At 38.3% G+C, this 19,772-nt stretch overlaps 1 protein-coding gene across 9 annotated transcripts in view; it reads right to left on the bottom strand.

Annotated features, from left to right (window-relative positions):
- Syne2 (spectrin repeat containing nuclear envelope protein 2) overlaps positions 1-19,772 on the bottom strand; it is a 332,720-nt gene that overhangs the window by 123,433 nt on the left and 189,515 nt on the right. For 8 of the 9 annotated variants that reach the window (XM_071607983.1, XM_071607982.1, XM_071607981.1 and 5 more), the window contains 8 exons: positions 18,338-18,603; positions 16,388-16,556; positions 14,799-14,954; positions 11,714-11,854; positions 10,105-10,287; positions 9,012-9,149; positions 3,141-3,326; positions 917-1,039 (listed from right to left, as the gene is read on the bottom strand). In XM_071607983.1, the coding sequence (XP_071464084.1) occupies positions 917-1,039; positions 3,141-3,326; positions 9,012-9,149; positions 10,105-10,287; positions 11,714-11,854; positions 14,799-14,954; positions 16,388-16,556; positions 18,338-18,603 (1,362 nt within the window). The remainder of the gene's footprint in view (positions 1-916; positions 1,040-3,140; positions 3,327-9,011; positions 9,150-10,104; positions 10,288-11,713; positions 11,855-14,798; positions 14,955-16,387; positions 16,557-18,337; positions 18,604-19,772) is intronic. The other variant, XM_071607984.1, reaches the window with a different exon arrangement.

Genomic DNA, 19,772 nt, shown 5'->3' on the forward strand with positions numbered 1-19,772 from the left:
CAGGGGAACTGAATCCCAGTGCCTCACATATACTAGGTAAGCATCCTATCACTGCGCTACATATACAGGCCTTTATATTTTATTTGGAGACAGAGTCTCACAAAGTTGCCCAGGCTGGCCTTGAACTTGAGATCTTTCTGCCTCAGCCTCCTGAGTAGCTGGATCACAGCATGTGCCACCATACCTGGCTCCTAACCAGTAAATTAGGAGAAATTAATCACTTGACTAAATACTTCTTCATTTAATCTTCACAATCCTCTTGGGAAAGAATCCTAACCTCCATTACAGAGGTGTCTGGAAGTTAGAAGATTCAAATAAGGTGAGATTGTAAGAGGCAGGGGTGGGATTAATACCCAGGCCTGCCTGATCCCAAAACACAAGTTTTTGATCATCAGGCTAAGGAGGAATCAAAGTCTGTCTCAGTTCCTGTGCTAGGAGCTCCATATGCACTGTAACTAGAATGTAATGACTTCAATCCTAGTGCACAGATATGACAAGGTACACACACACTCAAGTTCACGCAGCTAAGGAAGCAGTGTTATAGTGCTAGAACCCATTTGAGCCTGGCTTAGGTGCTCAAGTTCTTTAGACTTGAAGGCAAACTTACCTATACAATAATTATCTTTACACAGGTAGCATTATGAGTATAATTTAAAGCATTTATATTCATTCATATCTATTTCCAAACCTTATTTTTGCTATTATTCTAGCAAGATGAACACTTTGGGGGCTAGGGGTTTAGCTTAGTGTTAGAGTACTGTCCAAGGCATCAGGAGGCCCTGAGTTCAATTACCAGGATCATAAGACAAAACAAAACAAAACAAGACAAATACTTGGTTCAAATCACATTATTACATATTTTTAAACAGACATAGCAGGTATTATGAGAATACTTTTTATAATGATCTATGCTTACCTCTCCATGCTTAAGATGTTCTTCAGGTGAAAAATCAAATATTTCTTTTGATAACAGGATAGTTCTGATTTTTGAAACTTTTTTCTCCATTGATTTTACTTCGGATTCAATAGCAACCACATCCTAGAATTTCAGAAACAGAACCAACTTATGCAGTATATGCTGTAAACTAATAATATATAAAACACAATTTATTGCCATTAATTCTATTTTACACTTAGCCAAAGAATTTGCTACTTATATCTCTTAAAAACTAGCCAAGTGCTACAAAGATAATTTTCACTACTTTCAATAAAAATGTCATTTTACTAATAGCATATTCCACTACAGAGCATTGCCCTACACCTTGATATTGAATTAAAATAATCATAGAGCTAATTTTCGTTTTCTCATGAGAACAAAGGTAATATGCATCCAAACCATTTTTTAAAAAATCTCTTGTTATCTACAGACTCTTTAACTTTATCTTTGGAACTGTTTAAACACTTGAAAATAGGTGGGTCTGATATTTTAAAAATTTCCACCACTTTAAGTAAAATGATAAAATTACCCTTGAAAAACTACACACAAAGATTAGAAAACTGACCAGATTTTTTTAAATCAACCCTTGGTAAAATATTTTTTAAAACATTTTTTATTACTCTATTACTTTATTTATTATGTGGTGCTGAGGATTGAACCCAGTGCCTCACATGTGCTAGGCAAGCCCTCTACCACTGAGTCACAACCCCCACCCTTTTGATAAAATATTGCCAAGCAATATTATAAATGACTTTATAATCTACTCAGATTTATTTAAATAATAGATCATTTGTCCAGTGGTTATTTCTCTAGTTAGTGTCAACGTCCAGAACCTGGCCGAGAACCTTAAATGCTACAAAAATAAGTTAAAATATGCGCTATAAAATCTAGATACGAAATGCATATCACTGTACAAGACCCCTCAAACTGACTTTGGAGATCAATACAGATCCCTATAGCAGTAAGATGGTATGGTTAATAATGGAGATTTTAAAAATCCCATAAAAATAGCCTAACGGTTTCCAATTCTAGCAGTTTGGAATCACTCAACATAGGGTAAAACAGACCTTCATTAGCATGAAGCAGACAGACAGAAAGTACAGTGACTGTCTATAGTAGTCCCCCCAAATTATGAGAAAATGTTAAAGTACACTGAAATAATTTTCTGTACCTACTGTTTGAGAAGGTACATAAAATTTTTCTATGTATTCCATGGTAATTTCTATCAGAAGTTGCAGATGCACTCTAAAACTTTGGATTAGGTTTCAGTAACCAAGAATTTACTTCAACAGCTACTATTCCCAGAAGTTACAGGAGTATGGAATGCCACAGAGAAACGCAAGGTAAATAACAGAACTAACTGTAAAGGCCTTTATCAGGTGACTTTAAGTAAATGCCTCATGTATTTTCAAAATTACTTAAAAATTCTGTGATGGTGTGTGTAGCTCAGTTGTAGAGCACCTGCATGCACGAGGCCCTGGGTTGGATCCCCAGCACCACATAAACAAATACATAAAAAAGAAAAAAAAAAAGGGCTGGGGTTACAGCTCAATGGTAGAGCATTTGCCTAGCATGTGTGAGGTACTGGATTCAATTCTCAACACTGCATATAAATAAATGAATAAAATAAAGGTCCGTCTATCAACAACTAAAAAAATATATTAAAAAGAAAGAAAAAAAAGAAAAAGGAACAATTCAGTGGCTGATATAGCAACCTCTCAACAAATGTTTGCTATTGGTGAAAGAAGACTTGGAAGGCTGCCTGTTTTAATTCCTTCTTTCCATATGGGTATTTTAATTAATTAACTAATTAATTCATTAACATTTTTGTGGTTCTCCAGCGCCTTATGCATGTTAGGCAAGCACTCTACCACTGAGCTATATACCAAGCACCTGCAAACCCATTCTTTTCTTAGTGCTTTAAAAATCAACAATAGCCCATTTGGACAAAGAGAAAACAATGAGCTTATCTGATCAGAATCCTTCACTCTTTAGATAGAATAATTCTGGATTAAGAATGGGGATATGCTTTTCGGTTATGGTTGCACTCAAGGTTTCAAAGTAAAGTAAAAAGAGCATAAGTGAAAATTTTACCAGTTCATTGTGGGTTTCTATAACTAAGACATGATTAGTAGTACAACAAATTTGCCAGATGAAATACAAACCAAAAACAGGAAGTCACATCTTTAGGGTGTCAACTTACATCTGCCATCCGCTGAATGTGGGGAAGGCTTTCCATTATTTGTTGCTGTAGATCTACTACTTGACTGCTTAGGTCTTGTACGGACTGTACTAAGCCATCTGTTTCGAAAATGTCTGACAAATCCTCTAGATCTGTGAAAACTGAATGTAAAAGATTGTGCTTCTGCTCAGAATCTTCCAAAGCCCTCTAGATAGAGAAAAAAAGAAAAGAGAAAAACAAGTTGATTAAAATTTAAATCAGAGAAAATTAAAATTTGTCAGTGTTTCAAACTCCTGGTCCTTTCCATTTCCATAGTGAAAACACTGAATGCTCCCTATTGCCAATGGCCACGGATGACTTTATAGAGTGTCTGCTATGATATGGTGCCATCCAAGTTTTGTATTCCTTATCCAAAATGCTTGGGACCTAAAGTGTTTTGGTTTTCAGAATTTTTTTTTTTCAGATTTTAAAACATATGCATATAAATAATAAAATGTCTTAAGGATGGGACTCCAGTCTAAACACAAAATTCACTTACACAATTTATACACCCTTCAGGATATATACATATCCAGAAGGTAATTTTACACACTATTTTTAGTGTGTCTGCATTTTGATTAAGACCCATCATGTATTTCAGATTCTGGAGCAATTTTAGATTTCAGATTTTCAGGTTAGGGATGCTCTACTTATAACAAGAATTATATTTATTTGACCTTCATCCTGAGTTCCTAGCAGAGAGTTTCTAAAATCCTTGGAATTTCCTGAGTGACAGACATGAGAAGAGTGTCATTAATTATTCATAGGTTTCTTTAAAACATGTACTAACTTTCAAACTCAATATTTCCTTTTTGTTTGTTTTTGTGATGCCGAGGATCAAACCCAGGGCCTTATGCATGCTAGGCAAGTGCTCTACCACTGCACACTTAAGATTTCAAAATATCTCAAAATGTTCAGCCTGCTAATGTAGTCTTCAGGTAATTTCATAAAAATCTAAGTGATACGAGAAAGAATATTTACTTATTCAGGTAGAAATCTAACTATAAGTCTCAAAAATTAATCAGATTATTCAGAATTTTCTATTGATCTTATTCAAATCCTAGTTAAGAGAAACAAAACTTAAAACCAATGCCTTTGACCAATAATACAATAACATTAAAAACCATGAAATACTTAAATTTAACTTTACACATACAAGAAACCAGTACATTGACAACTACAAAACATTGCTGCAAGAAATAAAAGACTAAAATAAATGAAGAGATATACATGTTCCTAGATTGAACAGTCAATATGGCTAAGACATAAATTCTACCCAAATTGATCAACAGATTTAATGTAATCCCACTCAAAATTCCAACAGACCTCTAAATAGACATTGACAAGCTGATTCTAAGATTTATATGGAAATGCAAAAGAATAAGATTAACCAAAACAAATTGGAAAAAGTTATAGAATTTATGATACTTGATTTCAAGATTTACTATGAAGCTATAGTAATTAGGACTGTTACAATGGTAAAAGAACTGAGCAGATCAATGAAACAGAAGAGAAAACCTAGAAATAGAACCATACGTATGAGGTTAACAGATTTTCAAGAAGGTACCAAAATAATTCAAAGTTGAGAGTCCTTTCAGTAAATGGTGTTGGAACAATAAGATATCCTTAGGGAAAAAGATGAACCTTGACCTTTGACACTGTTTCCTTGATTCACCTGTATATAACAATTAACATTAAGTAGATCACAGACCTAAAAGTAAGAGTTAATACTATCAATTTTCTGGAAAATAACATAGGAGGATAACTTGTGATCTTGGATTAGATAAAGATTTCTTAGATATAGCACAAAAGAATAATCTATAAAAGAAAATATTGCTAAATTAGACTTTATCAAATTGGTAACTTCTGTGATAAAAGAATGGAAAGACAATAAAATAAACTCCTTTCTTCCCTTGTCCCTATTCCCTCTGTTCAGTTCACAAACTGGGGAAAATATGTGTAAATCACATATCATATGATACAGAAATCATTTTTAGAATGTTTTATAAATAACTCCTACAACTTAATAAGGTAACAATCCAATTTAAAATTGGGGGTGGGGGTGGGAAATGAACAGACATTTCACAAAGGAAGTATATAAATGACAAGGACATGAATAAATGCTAAAAACATGAGTCATTAGAGAAATGCCAATTAAACCAGAATACTGCCATATATCACTAGAATGGCCAAAATTTAAAAGATAATACCAAGTGCTGACAAAAAGATGGAGGGGAGTCAAAAAGTTATACCACCATCTCAGAAAACAACTTGGCAGTTTTTCATTTAGTTGAACATTTACCATAAAAGCCAGCAATCATACTCTTAGATATTTATTCATTGAAATGCAATTAAAAATATATGTCCACATCAAGATTTGTACAGAAATACATTCACAGAAGCTTTGCTCATAATGGCCTGTGGCAAGCAGCCTTCAATATGGCGCCCACGATCCTCGCTTCACAGTACTCATGCCTGTATAATCAGTTCCCTGGATTCATGATTTACTTTAATGAAATATGACTGAAGTAATAAGATGCCACTTCCCAGATTAGGTCACAAGAAGACTGCAGCTTCTGACTAAGGAGTTACCTTCTCTTGTTTACACTGGGGGAAGCCAGCTGCCATGCTATGAGGTGGCCTTGTGAAGAGGCCGTGTCTCTGTGTACGGATGTGGATCTTTCGCGGCCTGTTGTGTGTGAATGCATGTGGAAGTGGATCCTGTCTCTCTTTCCCTCACAAACCAAGACTTCAGAGGAGCCCAAAGCCTCTGTTGATACCATGACTGAATTCATGAGAGACTTTGTGCCAGACACACTCCCCTAAGCTGAGCCTGGATTCTAGACCCACAGAAACAGTGAGATAATAACAACATGGTGTTTCAAGCTGCCAATCAGGGGTGTTACTTGTTACAAGGCAATAGCTAACACATAGCTCAGAATCAGGAACGACCCAAACCCTACTCACTGGTGTATGGCAGATGATTCATTCACTTCCCTAAATGGAACACAGCAATTAAAATAATGAACTCTGGATAGATGTTAAGTGAAAGAAGTCAGACATAATAAACTATGCAGTTCCATTTACATGACAGTCCAGAAAGGACAGAACTCTAGTAATAGCAAGCAACGAGGGAGGGAAAGGTTGCCTAGATAAGAGGATGAGCAAAAAGAGACAGACACAGAGTACAGAGAGGCACAAGGGGACTTTCTGGGGTGATGGAAATGTTCTTCAATTTGTTGTTGTTGGTGGTTACACAGCTGCACAATTAAGATAGGTGTATTTGGTACATGTAAAATTATACCTCAATGAAGTTGATTTAAAAACAAGCTAGTTTACTATTTTTACAATGATCATTTGTTTTGATGATTCTTAATTACAATAGCACTAATTGTGAAATTAGCTTTAGATCATACAAATGTATTTTAACAAATGTAGTCCAGGCAAAAAGTTATATGCAATTAAAACAAAAACTTTTTTTAAACCTCAGTTGAGGTTTTTAAGAGTCACTTTAAAAAGTAAGACCTGGTAATATCAAAAATGGAAAAGAATATCTTAAAAGTAGAAACAACTATTTCCATTATGAGGACAAAATGGGATTTTCCACAGAGGACTAGAAGTAAGCTCTCGGGGACTTACTTCCCATTGGGGGATTTATTAGATCCATTCTGGAGAAAATAAACTTCTTTCTTCCCTGACCTATTCCCTATGCTCAGTTCTAGCTTATCAACAAAGTCCACCAATTTCAGTATCCTGAACACTTTTACAGCTGCATATTTGTTTCAGGAGAAGGCAGCAAAAGCCAACGGTTCTTGCCTGAGTGGTTACAGTTTTTAATTTTTAACTCATCAAAAACATTTGAGGAAAAAGCATTATTTCTCTCTCCTGTCTTGGAAGACTCTTCCAAAATGGTGAATCATAAAAGTGATTAAAGGGCTGGGGTTGTGGCTCAGTGGTAGAGCACTTGCCTAGCATGTGCAAGCCACCGGGTTTGATTCTCAGCACTACAAACAAATAAATAAAACAAAGGTCCATTGACAACTAAAAAAAAAAAATTAAAAAAGTGATTAAAAATAAAAAGATGGCATGCTCTAGGGATGTGGAAAATCAATCTAAGGAATGTGTGGTGGCAGTGAGGGACAAAGGCGATCAGAAGCAATGCAGAAGAAAAGAGATAAATGGGTAAAAATGCATTGTCTTGACAACTGTTACCACAGGACAAAAATGTGCCACCAAATCTCAAACATCAGGGAGGCAGGGAGGCAGGAAGTCAGCCACCCACTGCGGAACATGCTGTGCTGTTCTAAAGATATAAAGAGGACACAGATCATCTTGGAGGTGTGAGTTCTGTAAAAACTATTACAGAACATTTCCTAAGGGATCCTTTCCGGTGGCTGAATGAGAGAAGAAAAATATTCCTTCACAAATAGAATTTCGTGGACCAAAACCATCAGTGCTCAGCATCTGGACCACCCCTGCAAGTCATGGCCCTGCCTAGGAGAATACTTCCCTCTCTTTGTCTCTATAAGCTGACATGGAGACACAGGCGACCTGTGCAGTGCCAGGAATGAATCCTGGGATGTCAGGACTGGAAGGAACCATGGATTGGCTTTCTATTGCTATGTAACGATTACTACAAATCTGACTGCTTCAAACAAATTTATTATGTGACGTGTTCCATGGGTCAGGAGTTAAGGTATACTGTGAGTGGGTCCTGTGTTCAGGAGGCCATCAGGTTGCAAACATTCAGGTTGTTCACAGAATTCAGTTGTAGGACTGAGGTCCCTGTTTTCTTGCTGGCTAATGGCTGAAAGTGGCTCTCAGCTTCTAAAGGCACCCTTGAATCCCAATCCCATGGTTCTTACTTCTTAAGGCCAGCAGGAGAATCTCTGTATGGTTTGCCACTAGGGAATCTTGTAATCAAGTGACACGATTGATCATGTATGTATTCACAACAGTGACTATCCCATCGCCACAGTCACAGAACATAACCTAATCAATGTGACTATTCTATCCTGTTCAGAGTCCTGCCTGTACTCAAGGGGGGGGGGTGGATTATAAAGGTCATACACACCAAGGAATGAGAATATTGGGGGGCCATCTTAGAATTTCGTGAACCAAAACCATCAACACTACCCAATGCAAACTTCTTACTTCACGGATGGGGAACACTGAGGCCCGTGGAAGATAAATGCTAAAATTATCCAAAAAGTCATAGAGTAGGACAAAGAGAACCAGATCCTGATCTCCAAAATTCCTTTCTAGTGTCTGCCAATATCTCAAGCTTCCTTCTGCCTCTTAGTATGATGATAAATGTTATGGTTTCGATGTGGTGTCCCCAAAAGCTCACATGTGAGACAATGCAAGGTTTGGAGGAGAAATGATTGGATCATAGCCTTAACCTAATCAGTGGATTCATTCCTGAGGGGATTAACTCAGTGGTAACTGGAAGCAGGTGCATGTGGCTGGAGAAAGTGGTTTATTTGGGGTATGGCTACAGAGTATATATTTTATATCTCCAGAGTAGAGTCTTTCTCTCTGCTTCTTGATCACCATGATATGAGCTGCTTCCCTCTGTCACACTCTTCCACCATGATGTCCTATGTCACCTGGAGCCCTGAGAAATGGAGCCAGCCTTCTATGGACTAAGACCTCTGAAACCATGAGCCCTCAAATAAACTCTTCCTCCTCTATAATTGTGCTAATCGGGTCCTTTAGTCACAGCAGCAAAAAAGCTTGACTAAAACAACAAGAAAGGTGATTTTTCAGGTAAGAAGAAGAAAAAAAAGATGACACTGATTGGCTAACCCAGTGACACTTGTAGAGATTCTCTCACTAACAGAAAACACTTACCTGCAGGGTGCTGGCATGGTGACTCAGGGTTCTTGAAGAGTCATAGCGAGCAGGATTGGCCAGCAAACGACTGGTATTTTCTATCCAAGCCTGTGTGTTCTTCAAAAGATCACTATACTCCTCCATCTTAATTGTAGCCTGAGAAAGAAATGTGGGACCACATTTAGTCAGATGCTGGTCACTGGGGTTGAACGGTTCCTGAATGGAGAGTCACTTGAGATTAGTCAGTGATGTGTTGGGCCTTTCAGGCCCCATGGCTGACAACACTGAAGACAGCACTCCAGGTGAAGACCCTCCCAGCTTTTCAGACTGATTCTGACTATGGTGGAAAGAACTTAAGAAGTTCCACCCTGATGCTGTGGGCTTCAGCAAGGGTTCCAAGTCTGCCTTGCAGCTAGCCTGATTCCCATTTATGCTTCTTTCTGAAAACTGGCTAATACTTCCTCTTGTTCAGGGTCTTTCCCTATAATGTCCCATTAATTCTCATTTTGTCCCATTATATATATATTTTGTATCAGGGGAGGAACTCAGGGGTGCTTAACCACGGAGCCACATCCCTAGTTCTTTTGTATTTTATTTAGAAACAGGGTCTCACTGAGTTGCTTAGGGCCTTGCTAAATTGCTGAGGCTGGCTTTGAACTCGTGAGCCACTGGGATTACAGGCGTGTGCCACTGCACCAGCCCATTATATTCTTGTTAGACTAGGATCCTATCTTTGCCAGGCTACACTCACAACTCACCAAACCATGGCCACAATTTAGAATGGCGTAGAGAGCGATCTTGTTCCTAAATGGCAGTCCTTTCCATTGCTGGCTCCCTCCCTGGATTCTGGAGACTCTCTGCCCTGAATTCCCATCATTGGTCTTCCTCTATCTATTGGGCCCCAGCACTTCCTTGACTCCTGTGGTTGGCTAACTTTTGGATTCTTGGTTGTATCAGCCCAAGCCAACTTCAGCTGCCCCAGCCCACGGGAGCCTACCCTGTAGCTCTAGTTTCAGCTCCTATAAGTGGCAATTTGTGTTCAGCTGCCTCTGAACATTTTTTGTTTTAAACCTATCTCGTGCTATAAGGCTAGCATGTGTTACACCCCCACCTTATTTAACTGTGAGGTTCTGGTTTCTGCTCTCTGTGAGACTTGCTGGTACTTCTGGAAAGGAATCATCAACTTATCCATCCATTCTTGAGCCTGTCCTGGGTTCTGTTCAACGATGTCCTGAACTTCAGAATCCAGCTCGTTTAGCTTGGAATGCCAGAGATCCAGCTTGTCCCACAGTTTCTGGAGAAGGACATTTTTAAGTCAGTTTGAATGAAGACTGCCATGTTAGATGGCAGTAAACCCTAGTGTTCACAGGCATTTGGAAACGCTATCAAAAAACATCCCAGGCCTACTTATTAACTTAGATTCACATTCACTGTCTTTCTGCACTAACCTAACTGTAACTTCATTCATACTAGTACAAATTATCTGCAAGGAACAGAAAGACCTTGATATTTTCCAGGGACGAGTGACAGCAAATAAGGACAATAGAGCCCTAACCTTTCAAGAGTGATGAGGTAAGCATTATGTTTAAAAAGGGATATTTAAAATGGGTGTGGTGGTGTGTGCCACAGTCCCAGCAATTGGGAGACTGAGGCAGGAGAACCATTTGAGCACAGGAGTTGAAGCCTAGCCCAGGTAATACAGAAAGACCTCATCATCTCAGCAATAAATAAAATAAATAAACAGGCTATTTAGAGCAGAATATATGTACAATACATTTAGAGACAATTTTATCAAGTGCCAAAATAAAATTAAAAACAAACAACAAAAACTGCCTCTTGAGGGGCTGGGGTTGTGGCTCAGTGGTAAAGTGCTCACCTAACATCTGTGAGGCACTGGGTTTGATCCTTAGCACCACATAAAAAATAAAAAAATAAAAAGGTATTATGTCCATCTGTAACTAAAAAATAATAATAATAATAATAATAAACGAAAACAAAAAACTGTCTCTTGACTTGGAATTAATGAAGTGAAAGGAAGTCCCAGCTGCGTGCAATAGTAGTAACTGCTTTTAACTCTAGAAAAACAATTTTGAGAAATGGGAAAATCTAACTTGTTAAATTAGGTTCCTCTGCTTAAGAGCCAAAATTGTACCTAATGACATACCTAATGAGCCACATTCTTACATATTTTTTAAAGTCCAATTATATTAAAATATTTCCTAAAAATGTAGATTACAATAAGAATATACATATAGGCATTTACTTGGGAGTTCAGAAGTAGAATATTATGTCTGTTTTACTTAAGATTTTATTTCCTAAGATATTTTACAAGGGAAACAAATTTGGATTTTTTTATTTTCCTTTCCCTCCCCAACTGGGCAATCTAAAGAAAAGCCATTAATATTTTTGATATCCTAGTTTTTTTACATCAGTCTTCCCAAGATCCTTACTGCCATTCACTTGTGGAAATGATAGCACAGTCAGATTCTCCCAAGAGCTGAGATAGGTGCCCACCTTGGAAAAACCAAGAATAATTTCCTACCAACCCCCTAGGTGGCCTCTAATCAAGGATGCACCTCTGGATTTGGTGTAGGACCTTGGTGCTTCTAATTCATCCAAAGAATTCACCTTGCGATGGATTGAATTCGGGGTGGGGGGGTGGGGGGTGGGGTTATTTGTCAGAAATACCTAATGCTGAAGTGAGCTGAGGAGGATGTTACCTTTTGAATTTCTTGAGCTTTCTCAATGTTTTCGCTCTTCTGCTGCAACATATTTTCAACAAGCTGAAGCCCACTGTTAATTTCCTCTATTTTCCTGTTCATTGCAAATGATGGTGAGCTCTTCAAGACTTCATCACTAATCTGTTACAAGGGAGAAAGTTGAATTTGGCTTAGAGAGGGTTTCTGCTCTCTAATCCAAGTTCACATAATAAAAGCAGTACTCACTCTTGTTTTTTTTTTTTTTTTTTAGTGGTGCTGGGGTTTGAACCCAGGGCCTTGTGCATGTGAGACAAGCATTCTACTGACTGAGCTATATTCCCAGCCTAAAGCAGCCCTTACTCTATAAGGACTAGAAGAAAAAATTACAAACCAGACTGGCTAATGCATTAGTGAGACAGTAGTAGATTAGCCAACTGCTAAATGTCAGCTGTGTTCACCGGACCTTTTAAATATAATCTATAAGTAAATTAATTACTTTAAAAAAAATTTAAAAATTGTGTTGGGCCACTGTACTGAGAGGACTCTTTGAAACATACCCCTATGGATCAAATGATATAAAAGAATTCCTGGGGGATATGTTATACAACCTCTCCATTTCAGAGAATATTCTCTGCACAGATCTGTTTTTATTAAAACAATTCCCAAGCCAATTTAAAAACAAAATGTAATTTCCACCTTAATATTCGTTTGGGTGGAAACAGTCTTCTAAAAGCAGCTATTTCCTAAGGATGCTGAGCTTAATTCTTCTATGTGTAACTGTTTCTAATGCCCACTTTCCCAGCAATCAGAAATCTAGCTGCTAAACCAGGCAGTCTTTTTTTTTTTTTTTAATCTGCATGTTAAAACAACTAGTGCCAAGAAAGATATTAAAAGAATGCTGAATGTATTATTTTTCCAAATACTTGATTAATTTGTGTTCTTGTTTTTTAAAGCTATATGGATAAGGTTTTCTCTAAGCAGCTACTAAATAACCAAATAATACTATATGCTTTTGTATAACTCTTTCAGTCGTCACTGTAGCTGTATGACCACCGAGAATAAAACAACCCCAAGCAGATAAGAGTACAGACACAGAAACAGAAAGACACGCTAAATGACGTGTAAAGGTCACACATCAAGGTCGTGGCTGACCTAGTCCTAAGAAGCCCTCAAGTCCCCAGACTATCCTAGGCCCTACTTGCACGAGGCTGTCAAAGTGTTTATTCCATGTTTTTATTCCATGGACCATACCACAGTCATGATTATTATAAAAACAAGCCTCTCTTTGACCCTCTATTATTTTTCTTCTTGCTGGCTGTGTTACAAATTACCACAAAATGGAGGTTTCTGATTTTGGGGGCAGTTACTCTCTTGGTAGAAATGCTTACCATTTAGATACATTAGGAAAGATTATGATTTAGGAAAGTCAATAGCCATCTGAATTACACACAGAGATGTGTCTGTTGTCTGGGTCCTTGAACTTCCTTTAAACACTTCCCACAATAAAAATCAGTGGCTTTTTGTTACAAATAAACAAGTTCACAGTGGAAATTTTCAACCTTAAATGTGAAAGATTGTTTTTTATTACTAACTTACTTCATAGAGATTTTCACATAAAGGATTTATGACAATAACCCTTAGTTTCTACTAAAACATTTAGTAATCTTTTAAAGTAAAACCAATAGCACACAATTCTTGAGAATGTACCTAATAGGTTTTCATGTATGTTAAATCAAAAAAGACTTATGTAACTATATATTAGGAGATTACATTCTTTTTTTTTTTCTAGGTTAAATGTTTCTAGGAGAAGTATAGGACAGATTCTAGAAACTAAGTTTGAATCCCTTCTTCCTTTTATTTTTGGTGGAGTTGGGGGAAATTGAACCCAGAGGCACTTCACCATTAAGCTACATCCTCAGTCCTTTTTTTATTTTGAGACAGGTTGCTGAGACTAGTCTTGAACTTGTGATCCTCCAGTCCTAGTTTTTGAAATCTGACATTTTTGTACTTGAAGAGCTTTATTTATTTATTTATTTATTGGCACCAGGGATTCAGCCAAGGGACACTTAACCACTAAGTCACATCTCTAGCCCTTTAAAAAATTTATTTAGAGAGAGGGTCTCCCTAAGTTGCATAGGGCTCCACTAAATTGGTGAGGCTGGCTTTGAATTCATGATTCTCCTGCCTCAGCCTCCTAAGCCACTGGGATTATAGGCATATGTCACTGTGCTGAGCTTGAAGAGCTATTTTAGCTAACAAGTTATGGGTGCTTTAATCTTAAAAAAAAAAAATCACATAAAAATCATTCTGTGAATGCTGGGCCAAACAGATTTTTTTTTTTGTTCTGTTGGATTTGGGCTGTCTTTCTAATATCCAAGAAAATTGGCTTGCTCAGCTCAGCTCCTATGTCCCTGGTGTTATAAAATATTTCCTACCTTTGTTCAAATCTGGACTCTCAGGTATAATGATTTGCCCAGGTATGTTTTGTGAGAATTTTGTTAACATCATCATTAGACAATATTTGCTAAATACTGTTCCTAGTGCGACTTTTATTCTTCTTGGTTGTAATTTCAAAATGTTTCAGGGAATCCATCTTAAAGCAAAGTATTATTTGTGTCCAAAAATTTTAAGTGTCTGTACAATCAAAAATAATTATAAACCAAGGAAAAGATAATATGTAAGTATTTTTTTTTTGAGAGAGAGAGAGAGAAAGAGAGAATTTTTAGTATTTATTTTTTAGTTTTCAGCAGACACAACATCTTTGTTTGTATGTGGTGCTGAGGATCGAACCCGGGCCGCACGCATGCCAGGCGAGCACGCTACCACTTGAGCCACATCCCCAGCCCAATATGTAAGTATTTTAAGATGCAAGAGAAGAAAAACTAAGCATCTGGATGACTAAATATATACAGATTAATATTATGTTATTTAAGTCACTTATTTCAAGCCTATTAATCTCAGTGTTCAATACACAAAACTGCCATTTAACCAAGCTCAAACCAGTCAGAGCTAAAATCAGGGCAAATGAAAATGTGGCCTTAGAGAACATTTTCTTCTAGTCATTCAACCCCATAAAGGACAGTACAAGTAAGAACATTATTATTACCTTCTCATCTATGTCTTCTAAAGCTTTTCTGCATTCCTCCACCCGGGACTCCATCTCTGCAGGGACTATGGTGTACATTTCACAGTACTGGATTCGCAGTTTTTCCATGATACTCTTAAAAGTGAGCTTGCCTTTCTTAAGAATGCTCTGAAGCTCCTAAAAACGTCAAGAGAGTTTCCACACTGTGTGGGGAAAGTTCAGCTCTAAAAAGCAAAAGCTGCTTTCCAGCTCCTCCTCGTCCTCGTGATCCAAAGAAGCAAACTTTGCTGGACAAAACTCACTATTGTTAGGAGTTGACTGAACCCAGGAGATACTTGGTTTGGTCAGAGGATGCTTTCTAATTTATAAGAATTAAACCTGATCTCTCTTCAGAGTGTCAAACCATTGTGGCAAAAAGACATTACAAATGTCCCCTGCTTCCAAAGTACCTCTAGGATTAAACGGTATCTCAGTCGCAGCACGGATCTTAAAAGCTACAAGTAGCAAAAAAAGTTTCAAAGAAGTTTTTCTTTGGTGTTGTTATTAACTTGTTTCTATTTCTACTTCTTCCTACATTATCATCACAATGAGTCAAGGCCACTAAAAGCCCACGCTTGAAGCAAAAGTGTCCCTTTCTTGTAATTAGACAGCCCAGCAGAGCTCAGCTTTTTTCAAAAGGGAGGGTTCCAGTTCCTTACAAAGAATGCAGGTTTGGGGAGATAAAAGAAACCTGAACAAACAGTCCATTGGTTGTGGCCTAGAAATAAAATCTGATCTACTGTTCTCCTCTAGTAATTATAAAGGAGAAACTCATTTGTTTGGGAAAGTTTCCCAAAGATCAAGTGGAAAAATACTTCTTGACTTTACTGTGGCTTTTCTGTTGTTTGGTTTTTACAGTAGCTGTTCAAGCATTATTTGTTTTAATGGACTGAGTCACTGTGCTGACGCTGAGCGATTACAATTTTAAATGACTCTGGGATGTGTCACAGATTCTCCTTTATTAATCTAGAAGGAGAAAGTTAAAGAACAAAGCCATCCAGACACAGGTGGACTGGTGTGAGTGTCCTCCTGCTTTATCTAGACTCAGGGAGGACAGGATGTCATTCAGGGCTAAATAGAGCTGGTGCCTATGGGAGGGCTCCTGGACATCAACACCAAAGCTCTGGTTCACCGCAGCTTGCAACTTCTGAATCAGCTTCCAAACATCATTTTTGACTGTTACCATTGAACTGGAATGTGAGATCACTCTGAAGAAATGAGCTCCCAAATGACTCTCAGTATGTGCATGCCCCTACCAGAGGCAAAACACCATGGCCTACTAAAATAGTTTAACATGCTACCCAAATGGGGTCTGTTCACCAAACACCCTTGAAACATGCTTGAAAAAGGGCTGTTTAGTCCACACTCAGCCTGCTCTCAATTTTGCTCATGGTCCCCTGGCTCTGCCCACAACATACCATAGGGCCTTTGCATGTGCTTCCCGCTCTCCTTGCATCTTTTCCTAATCACTCTTCCAACCCAAATCAAGGAGTTACCTCTGCCCCCAAGGACTTTGAATACAAGGCTATGGGCCAATATCAGCCACGTTCACTAGTTCATTCCTCACTTACCTCCAACTGCTTTGCCCTTTCTGGGTGGCCCTCTGATGCCATATTTTGGAAAGAAGTTGAAGCCTGTTGAAATACGTTCTTCAAAGCAATTATTTCCTTTGTGAAGGAATGTCTTCCCTGGAGTTCAGTCTGCAATGATTCCTTATTTTTCTGAGCTTTCTGAAGAAGCCTAAAACAGAACATCAAAATATAACCAATTTTCTGTCCTGCTCTTTTGTGAAACAGTTTAATTTCAACAATTAACAAAATATCTGAATAGTTCACAAAAAATGATTTTCCCCCAAGAAGAAAATATTATATATATATATTATATATATATATATAACATATATATAAATCTCATTAACCACTGAGGCACATTCTAGTCCTTTTTATATTTTATTTTGAGACAGGGTCTCACTAAGTTGCTGAGGGCCTCCCTCACTAAGTTGCCGAGGCTGGCTTTGACCTTGTGATCCTCCTGCCTCAGCCTCCCACTGGGACTACAGGTGTGTACCACTGTACCTGGCTCCATTTTTTCAATGATTTCAATACCACATAATCAAACACACCAAATCCTAGCACTCAATCAAAAACCTCTCCAAAACTTCCATCCCCAAATATCTTCTCTTTGAGCTTTCTGTTCTAGTTGCCACCTCTACCTTCTATTTTTCTGCATATACTCTTTGATCTCAAATAAAAATGATTTTTGAGTGTGACTGGAGTCATCGGCAGGCTCTTGGGGACCAACAATCCTACAGGACCTATTCTCTTCCACTGACTCCATTTGCTGTGGATGCTTCAAATATTGAAAGAGGCAACTGGGTGGAAAAAAACCTTAGAGTTATTTGATAAGAATCTGTGATACTATGATGTAATAAATAAATGTTTGGTCTTTGCCCAGGTTCCTGAGACAAAGCTCATAATACCCTTATAGATAGAAGCACAAGCAGAACCTATTGTTCTAATGTTGAGTCAGTGACTCTGGTTCTTGACAGAGCTCTTAAGACCTTTGTCATTTCCTGAGTGACAAGAGCATCTTTTATGCTAATGAGGCAACTCTTGGTGGGTTCTCGAGGCGCCTCAGGATGGGAACTGCTTGCAAGGAGAGAGAACCATATGATTAAAGGGTACTAACATTCAGGACCACCCTCACCACCTCCATATCATCATTCCTAACCTCCAGAGTGGACGGGGACTGAAGCTGAGGTGATCACCAAAGGCCAATGATGTAATCTCTCATGATTACATAATGAACACCCACAAGAATAGGATTTGGGGAGCTTCCAGATTGCTGAACAGCAGAGATACCTGGAAGGTAGGGTGTGGTGTCTAAACACTCGGCCTAAGCAATTTCCATCTGGCTGTTCATCTATATCCCTTTTTTTGTCTTTTAATAACAAGCCAGCAAACCTGAATGTCTTCCTGAGTTCTGTGAGCTGTTTTGGCAAGTTAATTGGACCTGGGGAAGGTGTCAAAGGAATTCTTGATAGCCAGCCAGTCAGAAGCACAGTGTCACTGGGCACGGTGGTGCACACACACCTGTAATCCCAGCAGCCCAGGAGGCTGAGGCAGAAGGATTGCAAATTCAAAGCCAGACTCAACAACTTAACAAAGCCCTAAGCAACCTAGCAAGATCTTGTCTCAAAAAAAAAAACAAGAAAAAAACAAAAACCAAAAACGGTTGGGTATGTGGCTCAGTGGTTAAGTGCCCCTGGGTTCAATCCCTGGTACCAAAACGAGGTTATTCTACTCAGAAATTTCAAGATGGCAAATGAGTGCTTGTTTTAATGATAGCTACTTTATCTTTTCCTTTCCTTTTTGTAGTATAGGATAATGCCAATTATCCTATACAACACAATCCCATAGTATCACTTGTCATTATCCTATACTATTTTTATATTTTATCAATTGGATACTTTTGAAAATTTGGAGCCAGAATTGCCAAGCACATTCTTTCTTCAGTCTTACCTGTCGCACCGTTCCCGCATGGACTGGATCTCTTGAAGAGCAGGGACAGCCTCTACAGCCCCTCGGCCTTCAGGAACATTCCGGATACTCTTTATGCGCTGAAGGAGCAGGGTCAGCAAGAGCTGCTGCATCTCCACACTCTCTTCATATTGGTAGAAGGCGTCCAGCAGCTCTGAGAGCTCCTCCGTGGTGGCGGCCTCCTTTGTTTTGGAAATTTCTGGGAGTTCCTCTTGAAGATTGTCTAAAATGATTGTTTCTCGTTCCATCTAATTCAATAAACAACAACAACAACAATGAAAGAGAACTAAAATAAGTCAAGTACACTCTTACCACATTAGGACTTGAAATATTCTTGTGCAGCCATAATTTTTTAGTACTCTCTCTTCAAAGGGTATCTATAGGCCATCTCCTAATTCAAAAGAAATATTTGTTCTCCTACAGTTGGGAATATTGGTCCTCTATCAACAGAATCATATAGCTCCCAGCTATAGGATGATGAGAACAAAAGGTTGTGGTGGCTCACACCTGTATCCCCAGAAATTCAGGAGGCTGAGGCAGGAGGATCACAAGTTCAAGGCCAGCCTCAGCGATTTACCGAGACCCTGTCTCAAAATAAACTGAAAAAGGGCTGGGAATACATCTCAGTAGTAAAATGCCCCAGGCCAAATTCCCATTACCATGAAAATAAATAAGTAAGTAAGTAAATACATAAATAAAATGAAGTGTTACTGTTGTGGGAAAAAGAAATGTTGATGAATATTTAAAATAATTGATTTCCTATTCAGTTTTCTGTTGGATAAAGTGGTATTTCTCTTGAGATGCACAGGGGTTGTTAGAATGAGGCCCACAAGCAGCTCCCACTATAAGAAGCTAGGCAACTATTAGACATGGAAATTTTCCTGCAGGTCCCTTTTCTTTCACTTCTCACCTCCAAAAACTTCTTTCACTTCTAACTCCAAAAATAAGTCCAGATTCTCATTACCCTTATGGTGCCCACCACAGAGAAACCATCTTGAAGTACCAAACCAACCATGTATTCATCAACCACTAGTATGTGCAGAACCCAAAATCATATCTTATTTTTAAAAATATGTTTAGTTAAAATTTATTTATTTACATGTGGTGCTGAGCATTGAACTCAGTGCCTCACACATGCCAGGCAAGTGCTCTACCACTGAGCCACAGACCAGCCCCCATATCTAATTTTAAATGCAGCTGGAAATCAAAAGCTCCATCAGACTTCAACAAAGACTTAGAAAAAAGTCTCAAAGTCTCCTGAATCTGATGGATCTTAAGTCCCTCCTCAACTCCAATAGTCTTCTCCTCCTTTAGACCCTCATTTATCTCATTCTGTGTTCATGTTACATCAATCCTATGTTCACACAGAGCCACACATCCATGCTGGCCATCTCGACACTGCAGAACATCACACGGG

Source organism: Marmota flaviventris, chromosome 2, assembly GCF_047511675.1.
Source record: "Marmota flaviventris isolate mMarFla1 chromosome 2, mMarFla1.hap1, whole genome shotgun sequence".
NCBI classification, from domain to species: Eukaryota; Metazoa; Chordata; class Mammalia; order Rodentia; family Sciuridae; genus Marmota; species Marmota flaviventris.